Raw genomic sequence first — 23620 nt, forward strand, 5'->3', positions numbered from 1 at the left:
ATAAATCGTCTTTATGATACAACATATGCATCTGCGGGGAATTGCTAGCAGCAAAACGTATCAAGATTGTTTTTTCCTCAATATTTAGAATTATTCATTAGAAATTTCTTATCAGGACGACAGGCGCGGAAGGCAGCGTCACGATGAACGGCCACGAAAGAAACCTCAGTGCCTTCAGGAAACTCTCCTGCTACATCATGCAGGATAATCAGCTTCACATGAATCTAACGGTCGCGGAAGCTATGAAGGTTGCAGCGAACCTCAAGCTCGGCTCACACGTTAGCCAAGCAGAGAAAGAAGAAGTGGTAAGTTAAATCCTCCTATTTAATCTTTTGCCTTTCGGACAAACTCTTCAAAGTGCATAACGGTTGAGTGCAGTTGTTTATTCGTGTACAGATATGCAATACATATAAATTTTATTTGTTGCATTATAAAAATATTGCATATAGTGATAAATAATAAAATTTATCGTTGTACTTGTTGCTTGTTTTATCTACTTCGGCGCTACGAAAAAATGATTATTTATTAAAAGGAAATCTGCGCAATTACAGCTAATTATCGGGATTATTTTAATTATATGAAATAAAAATTTAATGTATTCTTCAAACCGGTTTGCGACAACTTCCGCCTTTGTCCTCAATTAAGGTCAATATGATTTTACATGCTATTCAATTTATTGCCATGAATTTCGTCGATTCTTCCGCGTAGATCCAGGAAATCCTTGAGACTCTCGGCTTGTCTGAGCACCGCCGTACCATGACCTCGAACCTGAGCGGCGGTCAAAAGAAAAGGCTGTCCATCGCTCTGGAATTAGTGAACAATCCCCCTATAATGTTTTTCGATGAACCAACTAGGTAAGTTTTTATAATTATTATGCAAAATACATAATTCAATATTTATGATCGTGTTTACATAAATTTGAAAGTCAATTTTGCCCTTAAAAATCAAAACTCTGACGCATTAACTCAAATAAACATGTTGCATCCAGATAAAAATTATGGTGTATTGATAAACTGTCCATAAGTGACATATCGCGTATTATAATCTTAATTCCCCATGCACACAACAATTTTAATTCAAGAACGAACTTTGTGATATGATTTATCAATGAAAATGAAGCATGAAAAGAGAATAAAGAAGAGTGTAGAATGCTTAAGAGCGTTTGATCGAATTGATCTCTAGTCAATCAACCCACAGGAAATCTAGTAACGATCTCTTTTGCTTTCTCTAAATGAGAGAAACTTCGCCTTTCCTCAATAATTTCCTTGATCTTCGAATGTCGATCTTGGGGCAATGGCACGGGCAATGGCACGGGCAATGCCAAGATATCCCTTATCTTTCTACAAGGTTGCAAGGAAACGAACGAATTTTTTTAGATTTTAATAAAACGCGTATAATTCAGGTTGAATTTCTCCTTGCAACTTTCAAGGAATATCGATGCAGCTATCAGCTATGTTTCAGATTTACAACTTTTGCAATCTTGCAAGATAACTATAACGATAAATAATTACACGAAAATTTTTTTATTCTTGAAACCATCAAATCTGTCACCGGAAATTAAGTAACTTAAATTAATTTGACTTTTGTGCTTTCTACTTAATATCGGTTGGAAACTAATCCACACTTTAAATCACATATTGATATATGTAGAAAAATTATTAGATACACGAATACGAGTGAATATCTGGAATCATCTCACTTACGTTAGATTAAATGAGATGCAAAAGGGTTTAACACGCAACGGGAGAAAGTAAACTCGGTTTTTGAAATGTTTTCTTTCTCGCCGGCAACTTTCACTGAGGCGCCGTATGTACATACCTACACCTACATTGGAATTTTTGTATTTACAATGGCGCCGCATCTCATTCCACGAATTATCGCGCGCAATGCTTTTGATAGATGATCTTATCTGTGCGTGTTTACGTAGCGATACGTAAGTGCGACATAAATAATATATTACTCATGCTGTTCAAAGTTTAAGTTCGGCAGTCAGTTTCCTGACCTATCGTATCACGCGTCTTCTCGAAACATTCTTTTGTCTCGCAACCTGTTCTGTAAGGATCGCTCGGTATCACTTTCCTCCGTGGACTATGATGACAGAACACGACGTCACGCGGGTAAATCGTGACCGGTCCTTTCAAGGCTTATACTTGGATCAAGAACTTTTGGTTCTCCCCCGTTTAAAAAAATTACTCTTATTTAGCGCCACCGGCGCCGTTTACACGTTAATGTTGGAGGAGGGGAGACTTTTAATAAGACTTAATTCTTATTTATTAGTGTTGATAAACATATATATATTATATATTACTGCACTCTTTTTACTAAATATGAAGAAGAAAGTATAAGTACACTGTAACGATACTGATTTATTCGGCTGTTTACACTTACAGCGGCCTGGATTCCTCGTCCTGTTTCCAATGTATCTCGTTACTCAAGACTCTGGCACGTGGGGGCAGAACGATAATATGCACCATTCATCAGCCCAGCGCGAGACTTTTCGAGATGTTCGATGCTCTCTACACATTGGCCGAGGGTCAATGCGTTTATCAAGGTTCTACATCGCAACTGGTGCCTTTCCTAAGGACAATTGGCCTTAATTGCCCGAGCTATCACAATCCGGCGTCGTTTAGTGAGTATTGTTAAATGATACTATAATGCGCTCTCTAGCATTTTATAATAATAACTGTTTTATATATTAGAGCGATATAAATTAAGGAAAATAGTTTCGAAAAAAATTATTTCTGTAAGATCTGCTTTTATTTATAATAGATTAGTAATTTTCTTTAGGCAAACATTTATGGCACGATTCCTGATCTGTTTTTCAGTCATTGAGGTGTCATGCGGCGAATACGGCGATAATATCAAGAACTTAATTAACGCGATAAACAACGGCAAATACGATATACGCGAAGGACACCCGTTCCCCGAGACGAAAGAGGGAATGAACAATTGCACCGCTGCGGCGGGTATTTTGAAGAACAGTGATAACTTGGACAAGTTGAAGATCAAAAACAAGAATGACGTCAGTAATCTGGAGGAGAAATTCACGGAAGAGAAAACTAGCGAGATTAGTAATGGAAAACTCATTTCCGGATACGCTACAAACGACATTGCTAAACAAGGTATATGACACTTTTTTATATTGGTAATGATGTCTGCAATAATAACTTTTCAGTTGTTTATGTATAACTTCATATATATATATATATATATATATATACCCACGAGAAAAAGATGATATATAATATATATAAATATATATGATTATATATAATGCAATTATATATGAATTTTGTCTCTATATGATCATATATAATTATATATAATTATATATAATCATATATAAACATATATAATGAAATTATATATATGTAAGTATATATAATCATATATAGTCAATTTGAAAAAGAACTGTTAACTTCGATAAGAATAAAGCATTGATAAATTAAGTGTATATTTTTTCAAAAACTATAGAATCTCAATAGTGAAATAATATATATCCATTTCTATATATATATATAGAATATATTATCTCTATATATATAAAAATGAATGTATGTATGTATATATGTTTGTCCGCTATGCAAATCTACAGTTTTCAAATTAGAACAACCAAATTTGGTATACTATCTCATGATACTCTAACTTAGACCGTAGGCGTATTTTGAGAACCGCATCATTACCGATTTTTTGGGAAACCGGTTCCAAAATTTTTTTCATTCGTTAATGGACCGAATCTTAAAGAATTATATATGAAAGAGAGGTAGAATTTTCTGGGGATGGCAATGATGTGTATTATGTTTTATTACCGATTTTTTGGAAATCGGTTTCAAAATTTTTCTAATGTCTGTCTGTCTGACTGCGAACTACTCACTTATTAATTAAAGTATTACATATGAAATAGAGGTAGAAAAAACTGAGGAATATAATAGACTTCAAAAAATTGCTAATAATAAAGGGGTTACCGATTTCTGTCTAAAAAAATCTACGTGATTGCTCTAATTTCCGTAAATATCGAGCTAAATTTTTTTTTATGGATGGAGTATCATTAAAGGTAGGTTGTTTTGAATTTGGCGAGGATCGGTGAAGGGGTTGCCGATTTTTGCCTAAAAAGTGTATAAGTTATACATGTCATCTTATATGGAGTATCATTAAAAGAAGGTTGTTTTGAATTTGGCGATGATCGTTGAAGGGGGTACCGATTTATGCCTAAAAAATAAGTTATTTGATGGATAGAGTATCATTTAAGGAAGGTTGTTATTGAATTTGACGAGAATTATGGGTGATGTGGAAAGTTATTGAAAATATGTGTTTATGAATCATATATTGGTGGATATAAAGCCCCTTGCACAATAGGCGATAGCGATAGCGATAGCGACAGCGATAAAGTTGCCGACAAAACTATACCTTTGTCGGCAACTTTGTCGCTGTCGCTATCGCTATCGCTATCGCCTATTGTGCAAGGGGCTTAAGATTAGCTAGAACACAAATGTAATAACACAAATATAGTCGTTTAAAAAAAAGACGCCCGGGCAAAGCCCCGGGTAATCAGCTATATGTATAAAAATGAATGTATATATGTATGTTTGTCCGCTATGCAAATCTAAAGTTTTCAAATTAGAACAACCAAATTTGGTATACTATCTCATGATACTCTAACTTAGACCGTAGACGTATCTTGAGAACCGCATAATTACCGATTTTTTGGGAAACCGGTTCCAAAATTTTTCTAATGTCTGTCTGTCTGTCTGTCTGGCTGCGAACTACTCATTCACTAATGGACCGATTTTCTGGAAATCGGTGCCAAAATTTGTCTAATTTTTCGGGGATGGTGTCGATGGGTTTAATTTTTCATTAATGGACCGATTTTCTTGAAAAAATGTATGTATGTTTTTCCGCTATGCAAATGTACAGTTTTCAACCGAATCTTAAAGAATTATATATGAAACAGGGGTAGAATTTTCTGGGGATGGCAATGATGTGTATTATTTTTTGTTACCGATTTTTAAACCGAATCTTAAAGAATTATTTTTGAAAATCGGTTCCAAAATTTTTCGGGAAATATACATAATTTTTATGGTCCCTTTTAAAAAAAAAAGTTTTATTTTTCACAAAAATGTTATTTTGGGAAATCGGTTTTGGGAAACCGGTTCCAAAATTTTTCCAATGTCTGTCTGTCTGACCGCGAACTACTTATTTATTAATGGACCGATTTTCTGGAAACCGGTACCAAAATTTGTCTAATTTTTCGGGGATGGTGTCGATAAAGAATAAATTAATATAAGAAAATAAAAATAAAAATAAAAATAAAAATAAGGTCCCTTTTTTCCCAAAAAATTTTTTGGGGGTAAATATTATTATTCGGGGAAATAACATCGTCTACTGTCTAATAAATTAGCCCGTAGAGGGTATTGGGAAGGGGTCGAAGCGAGGGGAAAAGGTCTGCTGGGAAAGAATGTTTATTAGCACTAGTTGCGTTTAGAATTTGATGATCAATTTAATTTGTGATATTATTATTCTACTCTCACAGTTTTCAAATTAGAACAACCAAATTTGGTATATTATCTCATGATACTCTAACTTAGACCGTAGAGAGTTTTGGGAAGGAGTCTGAGCCCGGGGACAAAGGGCTCCCATATAAAATTGTCTAAAAAAGGTCCCTTTTTGAAAAAAAAATTTTTTGGGGTAAATATTACTATTTGGAGAAAAGAAGGAAGAACTTTTGAGCCCGCGCTTTGCGCGGGCGAAAAAGCTAGTATATATATATATATATATATATATATATAATATAATATAGTCAGTAAACAATCTGCGCGCAATATGACAATAGATTAGCAGCAGATTTCGCTCAGATATCACAACAGAACCGACATCATCTGTGTCCGCATTGAACTCGTGTTTTGCCGACAGAGCCTGCCGATATAATCTGACAACAGATTGTCGGCAGAAACCGAGCAGAATCTGTCATTTCACTATTTAAACATGTAAATGGAATACATTATTTAAAATTAAATGGTAGATTTTATTCACTTATCAATCTGCCATTACATTCTGTTAGCAGAATCTGTTATATTTCTGCTGGCATTCTATCGGCAACATTTGCAGCAGATATTTTTCTGTTCTCGACTGATATACTTTGTATCAGTAATCTTCTTATAAGAATTTCAACTTTTTATTTCAAGTTTTTTTTCTTAATTAAACTATATAAAACTTCGTTTAACTACATAAATAATTTCATTCAAGCAAGTTTTCTTCATTTAATGCAATATAATCTGATTTCAAGATTATATATTCTTGCATATAGTATATAAGTATATCAGTGTTGATTTGACACTTCCTTTTTTTTCTGTGTATGTGGATCTTGACACCACATAGGCTTCCTTCTGATTATATTACAGTTGCAATTTTTGAAAATAATATAAAGTAATGTATATATTAAAATTAATGTTTTAGCACTGGATGTGGCAATATCTATGGATCCGGATAAGAAGGACAATGCTGACATAGCCTTGCTCGACGAATCCATTGTAGTTACACCGGAAAGATATCCCACATCTGAATTAACGCAATTTTACATCATTCTGAAACGTGCTTTACTTTTCAGTCGTAGAGATTGGGTAGGTATTTGAAGAAACATTGTCTATTCGTAATTGCGAATTCTACGATACTTGCAACCTAAACAGCATGCATGTCCAAAATCGGTACATAAGACATCTTAAAGACATTTAAGATATCTTTAAGACGTCGTATGATATGATGTCTAAAAGACAAGCTTAATGACGTCTGTAAGACAGCTTATGTCCCGATTTTGAACACGGTGGTGTCTGGGAACTTTAATATAACCGCGACTATTATAATGAAATATACCATTATTTCTAATATGTGTTTCTCAATTTTTAGATGTTATCTAATTCTAATATTTCTTTATTATGTCTACAGACTCTCATGTATCTCCGACTCTTCGCTCATATTCTGGTGGCAGCGTTAATCAGCGCGCTGTATTACGATATCGGAAATGACGGCGCCAAAGTACTTAGCAATCTGGGATTCTTGTTCTTCAACATGCTGTTCCTCATGTACACTTCCATGACAATCACAATTTTGTCTTGTAAGTCGTCTGCAACTTACACTTATCATACTTATTACTTTTGCAACCGCGAAAAACTATTTTCATGGATACATCGTGACATATCTATAAAACACTAATTTTTTTTTTATTTGTAGTCCCGCTGGAACTGCCTGTGCTTTTGAAAGAAAACTTTAACAGATGGTACTCTCTCAAGTCGTATTACTTAGCGATTACCGTTTCGGATCTACCGTTCCAGGTAAGATTCATCGATTAACGATATAAGCGAAACCCAGTAAGCAAAATGATAGCAGTCTGTCTGCAGATTGGTAATAGATTTGAAAACATGACAAACATGTCAGCAGACTGACATCAATTGCATTCAGCTTGTGCTCTGCCAGCAGAGTCTGCTAACATAATCAGACAACAAATTGGTAGCAGAAACCGCGCAGAGCCTGAACGGTTTCAGCAGGATCTGCTCGAGTTCTGCCGCCAATCTGCTGTCTGATAATAAATAGACTCTGTTATACTTCTGTTGGCGTTCTGCCGACATTATGTGATATCTATATCAGAACCGGCATCAAATCTGTAGTCTTTTTGCCGATAAAATTTGTAGCAGATACTTCAGCAAGATCTGCTTTCGACAGACTTAGCTGTCAATGTATATGTAACCGTTGTACGATGAATAAATGGTTACTCTCACGTCCTTTGCTTTTCAGACCATATTTTGCATATTGTACGTCACCGTCGTGTACTTCCTGACAAGTCAGCCGGCGGATATAACGCGGTTCTCCATGTTCGTGGGCACCTGTCTACTGATTTCTTTCGTCGCGCAATCGGTGGGTCTCGTGGTCGGCGCGGCGATGAATGTGCAGAACGGTGTGTTCCTGGCGCCAGTGATGTCGGTGCCTTTCCTCCTCTTCTCAGGGTTCTTCGTCAGCTTCGACGCGATCCCGGTCTATCTACGATGGATCACGTACCTTAGTTACATCAGATACGGTTTCGAAGGCACCGCTTTGACCATTTACGGTTACGGCCGGGAGAAACTGAAATGTTTCCAGGTAGGTTTGATGCCGCATCCGCACGACGTTAATAGCCGTGGGCAAACAATGTTGCTGAATTTCCGTGTTTTTTTTTTTAGGTGTATTGTCACTTCAAAAATCCGGAGACGACCCTGGAGGAACTGGACATGCTCGACGCTGACTTTACTTTGGATATTCTCGCTCTCCTCCTCATCTTCGTCGTGCTGCGAATCGCCGCGTATCTCTTCCTGCGTTGGAAGATCAAGACCGCCCGGTAGACTACCGGTGCGCTTAAGCATCTTGTAAAATCAGATGTGGTTGCGAGTGGACGAACAAGTTAGCACAAGTGTTATACTTTTACGTTTACCTTTTACCGCGTAGAACTGCGCAGACAACAACAGACGCATTTTTTTGTAATCGGTAATCTCGTAATGATATTGTAAAATGGCGATATTGGCGATACGAAGACTCGCTTGCGGCGCCTCACAACTTAGTCAAGACACAGAAAATTTTACGCGAATGATGGATTTCCGCGGCATTTCTCGGTGAGAACTTTCACGGTGACAACCATTCGCCGTCGAAGAGGTACGTCTCGAAAGTACCACAAAATATGACATACTTCTTTCGTGTTTTAGGGTTGCTTAGTTGATATATAGGACCAATACTGATGTAACTTATTTATATGATTTAGTTTAATAACGACGTCGGCTGGTAGTTACGATATTGTAACATATTTATCCAGGGTACTATTCTATAGTATACACGTATAAATATCCGAAATATGTATCTTCCCTGTTTTACTGTATCAGTACCCATTTTCGTTAGAACACAGCCAAGCACACGCATCGATCTTAAGTTTATCGTCGAAATTCAAGCGTTTGTCAGCGCGATGCGATCGCAGAATGACTTCGAGACATTAAGTACGAATTACTTCTATATAATGAACGTCCAGAATTGTTTCGAATATTAGTCGAGATAAAAAAATGTTTGAAGTTATTTTGATGATCTTGAATGTTTTGAAAACAAATTTTTTTCTTTAAACATTTTATGTTACTTATTAATTCCAATTATCCATTTCATAGACGGAAAATAATCTTATTTCTAAAAATTTTAAACGTTCAGATATTCGAACACCTCAAATGAGAGATTCTTTACAAATTCAAGAATTTCGAAACTTTCAAGATTTTTCAAGACTTTCAAGACTCTTCCAGTTTCGAATAATATTTGAGGCAATTCGAATTTTTATACGCTTGAGTCATTTGAAAAATTTTTCAAAAGAAGGATTCGAACGGTTATCACTAAATTATGCGGCTCTACGGGAAGGCAAAGCGAGAGGATCAATTCACGCGTGATCCTCGGGAGGGACTTATCAGTCGCCCTCGATCGTGTCTACCCTTAGTGGACGAATACGCGGCCTTAAGGGGATCCTGGAGTGACAGCGACAAGGCATAATTGGTCTAAGCAATATCTTTGAATTGGCTGAACAGAATGGAAAATCCTTTTACACGATTAAAGTACGCACAAAAATGTAGAGGGCTGTACATGATTTTTTCTGATAAACTAAAAAAAAATTTATTTTTATAAATATTGTCTTCACCTGACGACAATATTTGCTTTATACAAAAATTCTGCAGTTTTTCTATACAGAAAATAGTGATGCAGCCCTCTACAAAAAACTGTCAGGAATAATATCGTGCAATTAGAAGTAAGATTTGAAGCCTAAAAAAAAAGATATTACTTAGACCAGTGGAAGATGCAAGGTTAGGTGCTATCCTTGTCTATATCCTTGTCTATACAAGGACAGATATAGTCGGTGAGCACTTCTTTATCGACGCTGATCGAGTTCGCCTGCGGCTCCAGCATCCCCTTAATCGATGACGTATTTCACGAACGATCACTCTATTCTATCCAATGGCTGTGAGTTTCATGATGCAAAAAAGAAGAAGAAAGAGTTAGAAAAAATCAAATGTGAATGCTTGTGTTCTTAAAATTATATTCGGACTAAACAACGAACGTCCAAGGTGATTTATATAAGCGCACGAATTTCTACGTATCTTGCCAGATTAATTTTGTACTTTGAAGACCACGTGTTTTTGACGCTTTATAAAGAACGGCGGTTCTGATAAATAGATTATGTCGAAACAAGTGTTTACGCATTCCTGTAAAAGCTTATGAATATTCGCAGCCACATTTCGTCGCCGAAGATAACGGCGAGCAATTGTATGTAAGGATATTTCTTTGACAGCTCGTCACGAATAATGACGAACTTTTCTACGCTAATCTACACTTGTATCAGTTCAGAAGTCAAGTTTGTACAAATTTTCAAGAACAAATTATTAAATTATCAAGTTGATTTGTTCTTACTTATGAATTGTTACTATTTTTTATACACAGAATACGAAGTTATTCTTCTAAACAAGCGTGAACCCCGACCTTTCTAGTGTCAAGTGTCAATTTCCTAGTAAGCAAAATAATAGTAGTCTGTAGATTGGTAACAGATTTGATCAGACATGTCAGCAGACTGACATCAACTTGCGTCCGCGATTCAGCTTGTGTTCCGCCAGCAGAGTCTGCTAACATAATCAGACAACAGATTGGTAGCAGAAACCGCGCAGCAGACAGAGCTTACTGACAGGCAACGTGAGCAGATTGGCAACAGAAACCGCGCGGACCCTGAACGGTTCCAGCAGAATCTGCTCAATTTCTACCGCGAATCTGCTGTCTGATTATGTTAGCAGACTCTGTTATACTTCTGTTGACGTTCTGCCGACATTATGTGATATATCAGAATCGGTATCAAATCTGTAGTCTTTCTGTCGACAAAATTTATAGCAAATACTTGGCAAGATCTGCTTTTGACAGACTTGGTTGTCTGGGTCGTTAAGTGGCAAAAAGATTAACAGAAAACTTTTAAGGACGGGAGAGGAAAACAGCGATTTAAAAAACGATCTAATTGTAAATTAGTAAATAAAGTTCTTTGTATATTCTCATAATTCATCAACGTTAAGGATTTGAATCGACGATTTACAAATGCAATTACATACTAATACGATCATGACGCTCAAACGGATAATGTAATTTTTACGATGCGATATGTGTATTTTTACCTAAAAATGAAATAAACAATAATCAATCGATAGCATATTCGATTGTTAATATAGATATACTTTTATAAAACAAGTTTTGTCGAAATGTGCACGTACCTGATTATGCCGGTTTGGCATGATCATTAATATATAATTAACTTTATGTTGTATGTATAATACGAATAAAATATGCTTTTCGTATTACGATAAATTTCAATTTCAATGATCTCTGTTATTATTATTATTTTTTTAATCCTCATATCCTATCATACCAATAATCAACCGCTTCGAAATTTTTGCAAAATGCATTTTTGCAAGACTTAAGTTTTTACATAGCAGTGCTGAAAATAGCCACCCTAAAAGTTATCATTAAAATGTAATTTGATTACATCCCTGCAAAACTGGCAATCTTACCCCTATGCTTGGATAGGTAAGATGCCACTTCTAATGGAAGAAGACAATCAATATAAATTCTGTGAGAGACATGCAGCACTCAATAAATGAAGTGCAATACGTATACAAAAACATAGATTTATTTTTAACAATAAACTGTTTAACCATTAGTTTAACAATTAGTAAACACACAATTTCAGAAAAATTGATATTTTTGTTTTAGATATACATTTATTTTAGATATATATTTAGATATGCGAATATTGTAGCGTTCACGATATTTAAAAAAATTAAAATATAAGAACACAAATATTTTATGTTAATATTCGTGTAAATAAAATAATCCGTCACGACAATAGTATTTTTCCTAAAGTGGCATTTTATCCCGATGACGAGGAGAAAATTCCACCTCTGACTCTTCATACACTAACGTCATAAAAGAAATGGTTATTCAGGTCATGAGACAGTTATTTCACGTAGTTTCAAAATATGTTAAATAAATCCACTTTCAATGAAAAGAAACAATAAAAGATCTTAACAAAGAAGAGTACAATATTATAAAGCCTATTCATTACTTGATTTGAACAGATCTACCCAGATTCTTCGAATACACAAGATAAAACTGGAGTGTATGTGTCTCCACTCGTTGTATGAATAACACACACAATCGAGGGGCTTTTCACTTGAGAAATCGTGGATTTCCTTGTTTTAACGTTAAGAAAATCTTTTAGAAATCTTAGTAATCAACAGAAATCATTCAGAAATCTGTCAGCCATGGATAGAAATCACATAGAAATCAAAGTGGAAATCTTATAAAAGTTTTCTCAGTGTCACGCACTCACACCAACTCATACTGATTAGCGGATTACTTCGGATTACTTCGCATTACTTCGGATCTCTTTCGTGCTAACTCGAGTCTTGTCGACCTCAGCTGACAAGAGGCGAAGTCGAGGGCGAAGTATAATCCGAGATAGTCCGAGTTCGAGATTAAAATAAAGTTTATCAAAATAAAGTAATAACCCTTCGTAAGTAGAAATAATATTTAATTTTTTTTACTAAAGTACATAAGTTTGTTGTGAATTTTGTCGTGAAACTGTGTGTAGAATAAAAATATTCGTTTTTCATGTTTCGATTCGTAATGAAATTCAGTTGTTATAAAGATTACACGGAAAAAAAATTTTGTTGACGCGGAGCCCAACACGTAGTGCTGACGAAATTGCATTCTCATAGAGTCACATTTAGAGTGGGTTAAGTTTTCGCTACTGTATTGCAGGAAAATGCCTTATGCTGTGGTAACATAAGTTGTAGTCTAAACTTTAGTTTCTTACAGCACAACGTTAGGCTAGGACAGAACTAACACTTTCGGCATTAGCGTACACTTGGCACCTGTGCTTGAGGCGTCGCTATATAGATAGAGGTTATAACCTCTATAGATAACAATAGAGGTTATGCGCGAGATTATGCGACGAATTGAGAAAAGTAAACAACTTTGGAAATGCATTGTTGCCATATGTAAGACAAAGACGCGTACATGTGCCATAAGAATAGGATTTAGCATGGTGGAATTGTCTTCCTAAAGCATAAGCAGCATAACAGTAAGGCTACCTGATGACTATGTCCATTCCAGCACTACAATATTGATGTCACAGGCTAATATTCGCTCGTCAAAACCTAACATTTTTCTCCGTGTAATGTTGCTTTATTTTTTATTTATTTTATTTTATTTTATTTTATTTATATACGTGATGCCAAATATATTGTTAATCAGTTTTAAAAAATTTATGGTATAAGTAAAAAGACTGTATAATATGGCTGTTAATTCCAGACACAGTAATAATTGTTATTTGAAAAATGTGAAGATTCTATCGGATTCTATCAAATAAATAGTATTAAAAATTTTTCTTTGTGTAATTTTATGTATTATTTCGAGTATTATTTAAGATTATTATGAATCACAAATTAATGCTTCTGTTATTAAAAAGTACTAAAAGTATTTTATGTAGTTCAAACTGTAATGTATTATGTAGTACGCAGTTACATGATTTAAATACATTTTGCAGATAAGTTGTGTAGAAACATTCGTTTTAATATACTTTTTAAAACATTAAACGAACCTTATAATTTCATACCAAAACAATTACGACTATAATGTTCGACACTGAATCATTTTTCATTCCAGTTTTTAAAACATGGTTTTTTTTAAAACAATATTTTTTTCTTGTAGAATTGTAATTACTTTTGTTTCATCAAAATAACCATTCACTTTTAACGTTTAACTAGACACCACAGACGCGCGCTTCGCGCGCGCTATTTAGCTTTAACATTATGCTATTACTATTACACTATTAACTTCTTGATACACACAACTGTCAAAATATACGATGACAGCTGCAAATGAAGTAAGCGCAGCGAGAGAACCAATTGGCATCGCGGAAAAGCGGCAACAATAAACTTCGAGATATGCGAGTATCGACTTAACATGCCTTTTTTTAGAAAGGATTCTAATAGTAATTATCTAAGATGAGACTAATAATTTGTTTAGACAATTAATAAACTAATATTTTTATTCAATTTCTAAATTTCATTCATTTTAATAAGGAATTTTCCAAATATCTATTAATATTCATCTTTATTTAAATCAGTTTTAATTGTTTCGTAACGTTTATAATATATATTTGAGTAAATATATATTTGAGATTTATTTAAGAATAAAAACAATCTAAAAACTATCATGAAAAACTATTTTTAATTTCGTACATATTTAAAAAATTTGAATTGCTTTACGTTCTTAACATCTTACTTGATTCGTACGAATATAAGTAATCGAAAAAAAAACCGATTTGTCCCGACCTCGCCCGAGTCGAGCCCGGCTCGAAATCACTGGTAATCCCGTGGAAATCACTGGTAATCCCGAAGAAATCTTAGAAATCAACATGGGAGTCAATAGAAATTTCATTGCAAATGCCGCGGTCCAAGTTCTTTGATTTCCAGATTTCTTGAGTGAAAAGCCCCTCGCACACAATCTCACGTTAATGACTTAAAAACATTACCATCTATCGGATAATGAATGAAATATTAACAAAGTGCAGGCATCTTCGACTTACTGGCAACTTCCCTGTACTTACTCTAACAATAAGTTTGTTCTGTTAGATTTCTGTATTTCGATTTTTATTCTTTTATTTGATCTTTATGTAAGAGATTAATAATATGTATCCTGTTAGATTTATGTGCGTTAAAAGAATATTTTAATCACAATAATCACATATATAAAGATAATTCTTTCAAAATCTTTTAGACTTTTGAACTTTTGACCAGATAAATCATTGCAAGGTCGTATTTTATGATTTCTCGTTTGGCTGTTTTCTTATTCAACTACATTATTTGGATTTTATTATCTACAATTTATCCAAGACCTATGCACTATAATACACTGGTCGAAACATGCACCGTGATAAAATATTTTTTGTATTACGGATACGTGATTATTAGTGATATAACTGAATGGCAGATCAAAGATCAAAGAACAAATATAAGATTAATTTCACAGAACGTTTATTTTAACTTTTTTGATTGAATTTACATGCTATAAAATCTACATTTAATTAATGTCGTTTTTTAAATGAATTCGCGAATAGAAAATGATAGTAATTATAGTTCCGAGACAAATCGTAAATGCGGCGTTTTACATTGTTTGTTTTTTGTGGCATGCATAAATTTACAACTTATATGTATAATCCCGGATATAATCCCGGATATAATAGCCAAATCTGTCGAGAGCAAATTATTTTGAAAGTGTCTGCTGCACAAGTTTCGTCGGTAGAATGTCAGCAGAAATGTAACAGAATCTGTTAACAAAACATAATGGCATATTGACTGTAGAAACTAGAAGCAAAATTTGCCATTTCGTAACCGCATTTAAATAATGTGTTACATTCAAATGTTTACGAAATGATAGATTCTGTTCGGTTTCTGCCGACAATCTGCTGTCAGATTATATTGGCAGGCTCTGTACGGCAAAATACGAGTTTAATGCGAATACAGATGATACCGGATTAGTTGCGACATTAGAGCAAATCTGCTGCCAATCTCTTGTTATACTACAAGCAATTTGCTTATTAGGATATACTGTATACGTCGTAAATTAGTGTGTTACGGATGGGAGATAATTAACCAGAAAGGTAGATCACACTATTACACAGTAAAAAATAAAACGTAATTTTAACATTTTTTACATGTCCCAGAAAGTTCACTCTAAATAAGTTAAAATGACTCATTCATCGTGTGTTACTTGTTGACAAATTAGAAATGTTATTTAATTGACACTATAGTTTACATTTATATTTGTTCTTTTGACTTTATTTTTCAAGTTATATTAACACATGATATTAATTATATTTTACAGATTTTACTTAAATTATGTGTAGATTTTACTTAAATTATGTGTAATAGAAACAATTAATTTTAGTAAATTTAATTATTTTGTATGTCAAAGTTTACGATTATTTAAAAATTTACGTTTAACTTTTGTTTATGTGTTAAAATAACTTTAAGACGTGTTGATTTTTTTGAAGTAATTGTGTTAAAAGAACTCAAAATAATATTTAATTTCTAAATGACATATATAAAGTGTTAAATTATTACGTTGACATAAATGGGACACATAAAAATGTTAAGAAAAAAATAACATACCTGTTGTATGTTAATTTTACATTGAAATAATAATCAAATCTTGGTGACACAAAAAAATTTTAACATATGGACCGCTATGTACACGCTATGTACACGCGCTCCGCCTAACCGAGTAAGTAAGGAAACGATGAAAGTAGTGGTATTTCACCGGCGATGTTGCCATCTCCCACTTATGCTACACCTCTCATGTCTCCTTACAGTGCCAGACTAGAGTCAAGCTCAACTTCTTTCCCCGCTAATTTTTCCAAGCCCGTTCCCTTGGCAGTGGTTTCGCTAGATAGTAGATAGGGACAGTGGGAATCTCGTTAATCCATTCATGCGCGTCACTAATTAGATGACGAGGCATTTGGCTGTACACACGATTTTTTACTGTGTACATTAGCGTCTTTAAGATTACTTTCGTGACTTTTAATCATATGTTAGTATCTAACAATAAAAACGTAGAATTTCCGTCGTTTAATTAATCATGCTCACTGTGTGTGTCATTAAAGGATGCAATGAAGATGTCGGAAACTATTATACCATTATGCAATCTTGAGTCAATTATTATTTTTTTAAGACGCGCGTGAATAATTGCAAACAGTTGCAAAAACCATTTCTAGAGTTATTATTTAAAATATGCATATCTGCAAATTACATATTTACTAAATCTGCTCTTCTCTTTTTAGCTTCGAGTTCTTTTACGGGAAAGAAAACTAATGTGGCTAATAATTACTTAATTACTTGTTTATGTAATAACTGATATAAAATGACAGGAAAGATAGATTATAAGAAAATCTCTCTCACTTTTCTAAAATTAGCAACAGAAGAATACGTTGCAAATATGTAATGTATAACTTGCGAGAATTACACTTTTACAATTATTAAAAAACTTTGTGTTAAATTTAACACATTTCACAACGTCCATTCTAATTTTTATGTTAATTTAATATAGAAGATAAATATGTAAATAAATAACACAAATAATATGTAAAAAATTAACACAAAATTGTAACACCCACGCTATCTGAAAGTTTATGTTAAATTAATATATTTATGATGTTAAATTTAATTAAAATGAAATGTTATTCTTACATTAAATATTATTCTTTTTTCTCTTTTTCTTGGAAACTCTTATATGTAGAATGAAAATGACACAACTTAAGGATGTTCTACTTATAATCTTAAAAACAGTGAGAAGTCGATAAAAATTTGTGAGATTGTTCTTTTAGTTTTTCTGATGTGCTGCAAAAAAATTGCAACGAATCCACTGAACGGTTGCTTCAGAAATGGCTGAAATTTCGAGATGTTTCTTCTAAATTAAATTAAAAATACTCTGTAAGTGATTTACTAAACGATTTAAGAGTTATTTAAGTTTAAAGTTGATGAAATTAACATTATCCCTTATGGAGAATCGACATTTTTGCGGTAAACATAAATAAAAACAGTGAGATATTTCTAAAACTTTTTTTATATGAAAAACATACATTATTGATATTGTATTTTAAGTTTCAAAACTTTTTGGTAAAATTTTTTTATTTTTTAATTGTTTAAACAATACTAATTATTTAAATGACAAAAAAACCATACTCAAACTGTTAACGGTAATCCTTTCTAACATATAAAAAATTTTGACGAATGTAGAAACTGGGCTAACTAACAAGGGAACGGTCGGGGGTGTCCGAGACCGATTTGGATGCGCTTTGGATATGTTGTTGAGCATCAAAAAATATTAGACTCGTATTTTTTTTTGCGGCTTATCTCGACGTTTAGGGGTTGAAACAACCCCTCGAAAATAACGGATTTTATAGTTTTTAGCGAATATCTTCGAAAATATAAGGCGTATGAAAAAAAGTTTGGTACAAAAGGTTTATGGCTTTTTGTGCTCTTTACAATGGCGTAATCAGATTTTTCAAATTTGTCACATTTTTTAATTTAACCCCACCCCCACCTATTATTTTTGCCAAATATAACAATTTTTCCAACGCAAATTTAAGAGCGTCAAATGCCAAATACATCCATGTGTATTTTTATTATGATACCATTATTAGATTTTTGGCAAGACGAGATGATATGTGGTATAGGCGTCGCGCTGTAGGTAGGTGTTGCGTTATTTCTGTTTAAGTTGCGCCGTACGCTTAAAAATTTCCATTTCAACTCCGGGATGACCGAAAGCGCTGATGCGAAGGCCAGCGCAAGGCTATTTCGAGAGTCCTGGACTAGCAACGGAATGTAGACTCCGATATTATAAATACCACCGCCGAATTGTAAGATCGAGCGGGCAGTCGCAAATTTGAACGTGCGTCACATTAACCGCTACAATAATACACTATCCCAATTATAACTCCGGGACAACCGAAAGCGCTGATGCGAAGGTCAGCACTAGGCGCTGACAGCGAGGAGTTTACGCTATTTCGATAGCGTTAGCACGAAAATAAATAAGCAGGAAGTCCGGAAGGTTATATGGAGTAGGGGAAAGCCTTCGCGCGTTCTGAAGGAAGGCACGGACGGACGGCAGATAGATTTGAGTCGCTGAGCGAGAAGTACATAACATAATTTGGAGAGAGAGAGAGAGAGAGGTGAATAGTTGAAAGCAGTGAAAGTTGCAGAAAGTAGCATTATTACATTGTATGGATTAAACTTCATTCTGAAAGATATTAAAATTGTACGATTAAACGAACTTACCTGTAAGTGAAGTTCTATCGTAATTGTATGTAGCGCCTCTTCCGAAGAGATCACCCTGTAGTACCCGCCTCTCCATGCCAATGTTACCACAGGTTAAAAGTAAAATAAAACTTTTCCCCGCTACGATGGCGCTCCTGCGACGCGTTTCGTGCTTTATTTCTTCAAAGTGCTGCCGTAATTCTTAGGGGCTAAGGTCTCTTAGCTATGGGTGGGTGGGAAGTGATCTCTTCGGAAGAGGCGCTACATACAATTACGATAGAACTTCACTTACAGGTAAGTTCGTTTAATCGTACAATTGTATTTCGCGCTTCTTCCTCAAGATCACCCTGTAGACGTTTAAAGCCTATTACGGCAGAAGTGCGTTTATTTTTTCTTTATTTATTTATTTTTTTTTTAAATGTATGTATATATATATATATTTTTTTTTTTTTTTTTTTTTTAGCAGGGAGTTATATTTCTAATGCTTTCTAATGCTTACCCAGGTAGCAAACACAAGTCATTTTGACGTCAAATACTAGTCATGTTTGTACAAATGACGTCAAATGACCAAAAAGCGACTATGTCTTTAAAAATGACATTATACTGACGTTATTCCATAACGTCATTATGACGTCTATTTTTAGTCATTTTTGGTTAGGTTAACCTATGACATCGGCGACTAATAATGGACGTTTATAAAACGTCATTTCTTAGACCATCTAAAGACGTCTTAAAGTCGTCCAAATAATGTCTTTTTGTAATATAACTATTTTTACTTCTTAATATTGTTTAATAAAGTAATAATAAAATAAAAACCACAAAATTAACTACAATGTGTTTGTTTCGCAACTTTATGATTGAAGTGGCGAATTTATGGTATAAGTGGATGTAGTTGCGTGTGATTATAGTTTTATGATAACTATTTCACGCAGTGTTATAGCTATCAAGAAGATTATCATTACAAGAATTTTGAACACTTTAAAGATGTACCTGTTATAGACAAGTACAGTTAATAAGGAAGCATCAGGGTGAGAAGATCGTCACTGTCCACTGGATCATCGAAGTCAAGCGACTCGGACGCGGTACTGTACTAGGATGGGTGACCGCCTTGAGAGCGGCTATACGCACATGGCATGTAAACAAAACAGTTAAAAAAGTTTTTTTTTCTTAGATAATGAAAAAGAACATTTTTTTATAAACGTTTATCAAGTAGACATTTTAATATTTTAATTTCATCAAAAACATTTCTAGAAACCGGTATGTCGTACAATGGAACTATTTTTGCCGTCAATAAGACGTCAGAAAATGACGTCAATTGTCTGTGACATTAGACCGTCATTTTAACGTCATTATGCCGCCAGTTAGTGACGTCAGGAATGGTCAGTAAAGGACCAAAATTTGACGTCAAAATGACTTGTGTTTGCTACCTGGGTACTGTTCTAGAATTGCCCTTGCAAATACTTCTTTTTCTTCTCTCACTCTTAGGTTGTAGACCTTGGCGAATGTCTCTGAAGCTATGGTCCAACCTGCTGTCTTCTTAATTGTATCTATGCTGACGCCGCTCCTTTTTGCCGCCGAGGTCGAAGCGTGGCGCGTGCTGTATGCTGAAAAGGTCTTCGTATCTACTCCGCTTATCGTTAGTGTTGACTTAACCCAGCGGCTTAGGGTCTGCGTTGATACAGCCTTGTAAGGCTTTTTGAACGAAATAAAGAGGCTTGTACATCTGCCTCGCAATTCTCGAGTTCGTTCCATATACGCTTCCAGTGTGGATGCCACGCAGATATCTCTATTCTGAGGGTAGAACGGAATTATTAACGTTGGTTGTTCTCTTCCTGGACGCGAAGTTTTGATCCTCGCTGGAATCTTTATCTCGATTAAGTTTCTTGCTTTTTCGATATTCCGCACATCTATGAGTGCTAAGGTCTGAAATCTGTGACCTGTTATTAGAGCGAGTAGCGTGACGAGCTTCAATGAAAGTTTTTCTAGGTCTAACTCGTTGTTCGGTGTCCATTTTTCCAAAAAATTTATCACGATCCTTGGGTCCCAAGTTGAGTTGTACTTTGGTCTCGGTGGTCGTTTCTTCGAGACGCCTCTGCAAAACTTTTTTACCCTGTCGTCTTGGCCGATTTCCGGTCCCAATATAAATGCGATAGCCGAGCGATAGCTATTTATCGTCCCGTACGACGCTCCAGTGTGAAATTCTCTTGAAAGGAAACTTAAAATATTCGGGATTGAAATCGTGAAGGCGTCGATGTGGTTCTCTTGACAATAAGACCACCATTTTTTGTAAGCCGTTTCGTACTGACGTACGGACGAATCGCTTAAGGACGAAACTGCTATGTCCAAGGAGTCTTCTGGTATTCCTTTTAGTGCGAGGGCTTGCCGCATGATATTCCGGCTACCAGGGTAAGGCGCCTCCATAAGGGATGTGGATCCCTACACGAAGAGAGTAAAAGATGCATATCTGGTTTGAAATAAATCGGTTCCGATTCAAACATGTCCATACAAAGTGGGTACCACGCTTGTGATGGCCAATGAGGGACAACTATTACGCCTCGAGCCCGATCAGATTGGATCTTTCTCAACATCTTTAGAATTACTGAGAAAGGAGGGAATGCGTAAAAATAATATGCTTGCCAATTGACTGTGAATGCATCGATAGTCAACGCATTTGGATCTTTCCGCCAAGAGACATAACGCGCACATTTTGCGTTTATTCTGCTCGCGAAAAGGTCAATCTCGGGTTTTCCGAACACCCGACATATCTCGTTGAACGCATATCCCGACAGACTAAACTCTGTTTCGTGTTCTCTTCTTCTTGATTCTAAGTCAGCTATCGTATTTTCTTCCGAACGGATATAGGAAGCAAAGATCCACAGATTTCTTTGCTCGCACCAGATCCAAATATCCTTAGCGAGTTTACTAAGGTTTTTGTACCGCGTGCCACCCATCCGATTAATATACGCAATAGCTGTCGTATTATCGATCCTCAATAGTACGTTACAAATCTCTCTCAAATCTTTCGCGAAACATTTAAGCCCAAAGAACGCCGCGAGAAGCTCCAAGTAATTAATCTGGTGTTTCCTATCTTCCTCATCCCAATGTCCGTAGGATTTCTCATCTTCACAGCTTACACCCCAGCCTGATTGGGACGCGTCTGAGAAAATCTCCGTTTTGTAATTTTCTATCTCAATAGGATTATTTGCCGACATGATGTTTGATTTCCACCAAACTAGATCCTCTCTAATATTATTTGATAGGATCATTGTCTTTTCAAAATTGTCGTTATTCGCTATCAATGCTAACGTCTTTTCCCTTTCAAGGCTCTTCATGTACACCCAACCGTAGCGTACCGCTCGACAGCATGCCCCGAGTGTTCCAACGAATGACGCGAATTCCCGTATAGTGCATGAGCGTAATTTTTCAAATTTTTGGATATCGGACAGTACCTTGATTCTTTTAGAATCGGGGAGCTCGATTAGCATCCTTTTAGAATTTAGTTGAAATCCTAGATATTTTCGAATCCTTGAGGGTTCGAGTTGACTTTTCTCCTCATTAATCACAAAACCTAACTCCTGTAATAAATCGCGAGTTTCATCTCGATTCTTTAGGCAAAGTTGATAAGAGTTACCGATTAAAAGAAGATCATCTAGGTATGTAACGGAGATGTGTCCCAACCTTCTTAGATAGGCTACCACCGGTCTCATAATTTTCGTGAATATGTAAGGCGCGATATTCAGTCCAAAGGGAAGGCAACAAAACTCGAAGAGTTTTCCCCTAAACCTAAAACGTAAGTATTTCCGGTGCGATTTTTTAATCGGGACGACATAATATGCGTCTTTCAGGTCTAGCGTTACCATAAATGAATCCTGACGCAAAAGATCTCTCGCTGTCCGGATATCCTCTAATTTGAAGTGCTCTGTCTCTAAGAATTCGTTTAATTCTTTCAAATTCAAAATAAAACGATTAGTGCCGTCCGCTTTCGGCGTAAGGAAAATTGGTGATATAAATTCTCCTTGGGCGCTCTCACATTCCTCGATCGCCCCCTTTCTCAGTAATTGTTCAAGTTGTTCTGATATTTGTGATATTTCTACAGGCGACCAGTCCGTCTCTCTTGGAATCGATTTTTGACAAATTGTTTCCTCTAACGGTAGCTCTATTCCCGATATCCATTCTAAGACAACCGCGTCCGTGGTGATTTCTTCCCATTTTGTATGGAAATATCTAAGACGCCCGGCAAATTTCCTTACCGGATCTAATAACCCAGGTAGCAAGGTGACGTCTGTTTAACGTCATTTTTTGGTCATGTTCTGACGATTGCGACGTTATGAAATGACGTCAAAGTGCCGTAAAAATGACGTACTTTTGTCTCATCTCCGTGACGTCACATATTGACGTCACTAATACGTAATTAATGACGTCGCCGGGACGAAATAAAAGTACGTCAGATTTTGAACATTTGGACGTCATCTTGGAATGGCAGTCACAAGACTGACCATAAAATGTCGTCAAATAGACGACAACTTTTTAATCTACATTATTTTTTATGAAATTAAAATGTTAAGATGTTAAAATGTAAAATGAAATTAAAATGTCCACTTGATAAACGTTTATAAAAAAACGTTTTTCTTCTTTATCTATGAAAAAAAACGCTTTTTTAACTGTTTCTTTACGTATCATGTGCATATAGCCCCGCTCTCTCAAGGCGGTCACCCATCCTA

The 23620-nt window shown here is 35.2% G+C and overlaps 2 protein-coding genes across 3 annotated transcripts in view; both read left to right on the plus strand.

The window, feature by feature from the left end:
* The window catches only part of LOC139772954 (ATP-binding cassette sub-family G member 4), a 45522-nt gene extending 34125 nt beyond the window's left edge, over positions 1–11397 (plus strand). For both annotated transcript variants that reach the window (XM_071707033.1, XM_071707032.1), the window contains 9 exons: positions 116–305; positions 709–854; positions 2391–2629; positions 2826–3122; positions 6454–6617; positions 6940–7108; positions 7225–7325; positions 7786–8127; positions 8208–11397. In XM_071707033.1, the coding sequence (XP_071563134.1) occupies positions 116–305; positions 709–854; positions 2391–2629; positions 2826–3122; positions 6454–6617; positions 6940–7108; positions 7225–7325; positions 7786–8127; positions 8208–8366 (1807 nt within the window). In that variant the 3' untranslated portion in view covers positions 8367–11397. The remainder of the gene's footprint in view (positions 1–115; positions 306–708; positions 855–2390; positions 2630–2825; positions 3123–6453; positions 6618–6939; positions 7109–7224; positions 7326–7785; positions 8128–8207) is intronic.
* A 1179-nt stretch (positions 11398–12576) lies between these two features.
* Positions 12577–23620, plus strand: part of LOC139772958 (ATP-binding cassette sub-family G member 1) — a 54034-nt gene continuing 42990 nt past the window's right edge. Inside the window, exon 1 of the mRNA XM_071707042.1 lies at positions 12577–12592. The gene's annotated coding sequence lies outside the window, so the exon portion shown is untranslated. The remainder of the gene's footprint in view (positions 12593–23620) is intronic.

The sequence above is a fragment of the Temnothorax nylanderi genome, unplaced genomic scaffold (assembly GCF_030848795.1).
Source record: "Temnothorax nylanderi isolate EJ_2023f unplaced genomic scaffold, tnyl_v1.0 TNYL_tig0055_pilon, whole genome shotgun sequence".
NCBI classification, from domain to species: Eukaryota; Metazoa; Arthropoda; class Insecta; order Hymenoptera; family Formicidae; genus Temnothorax; species Temnothorax nylanderi.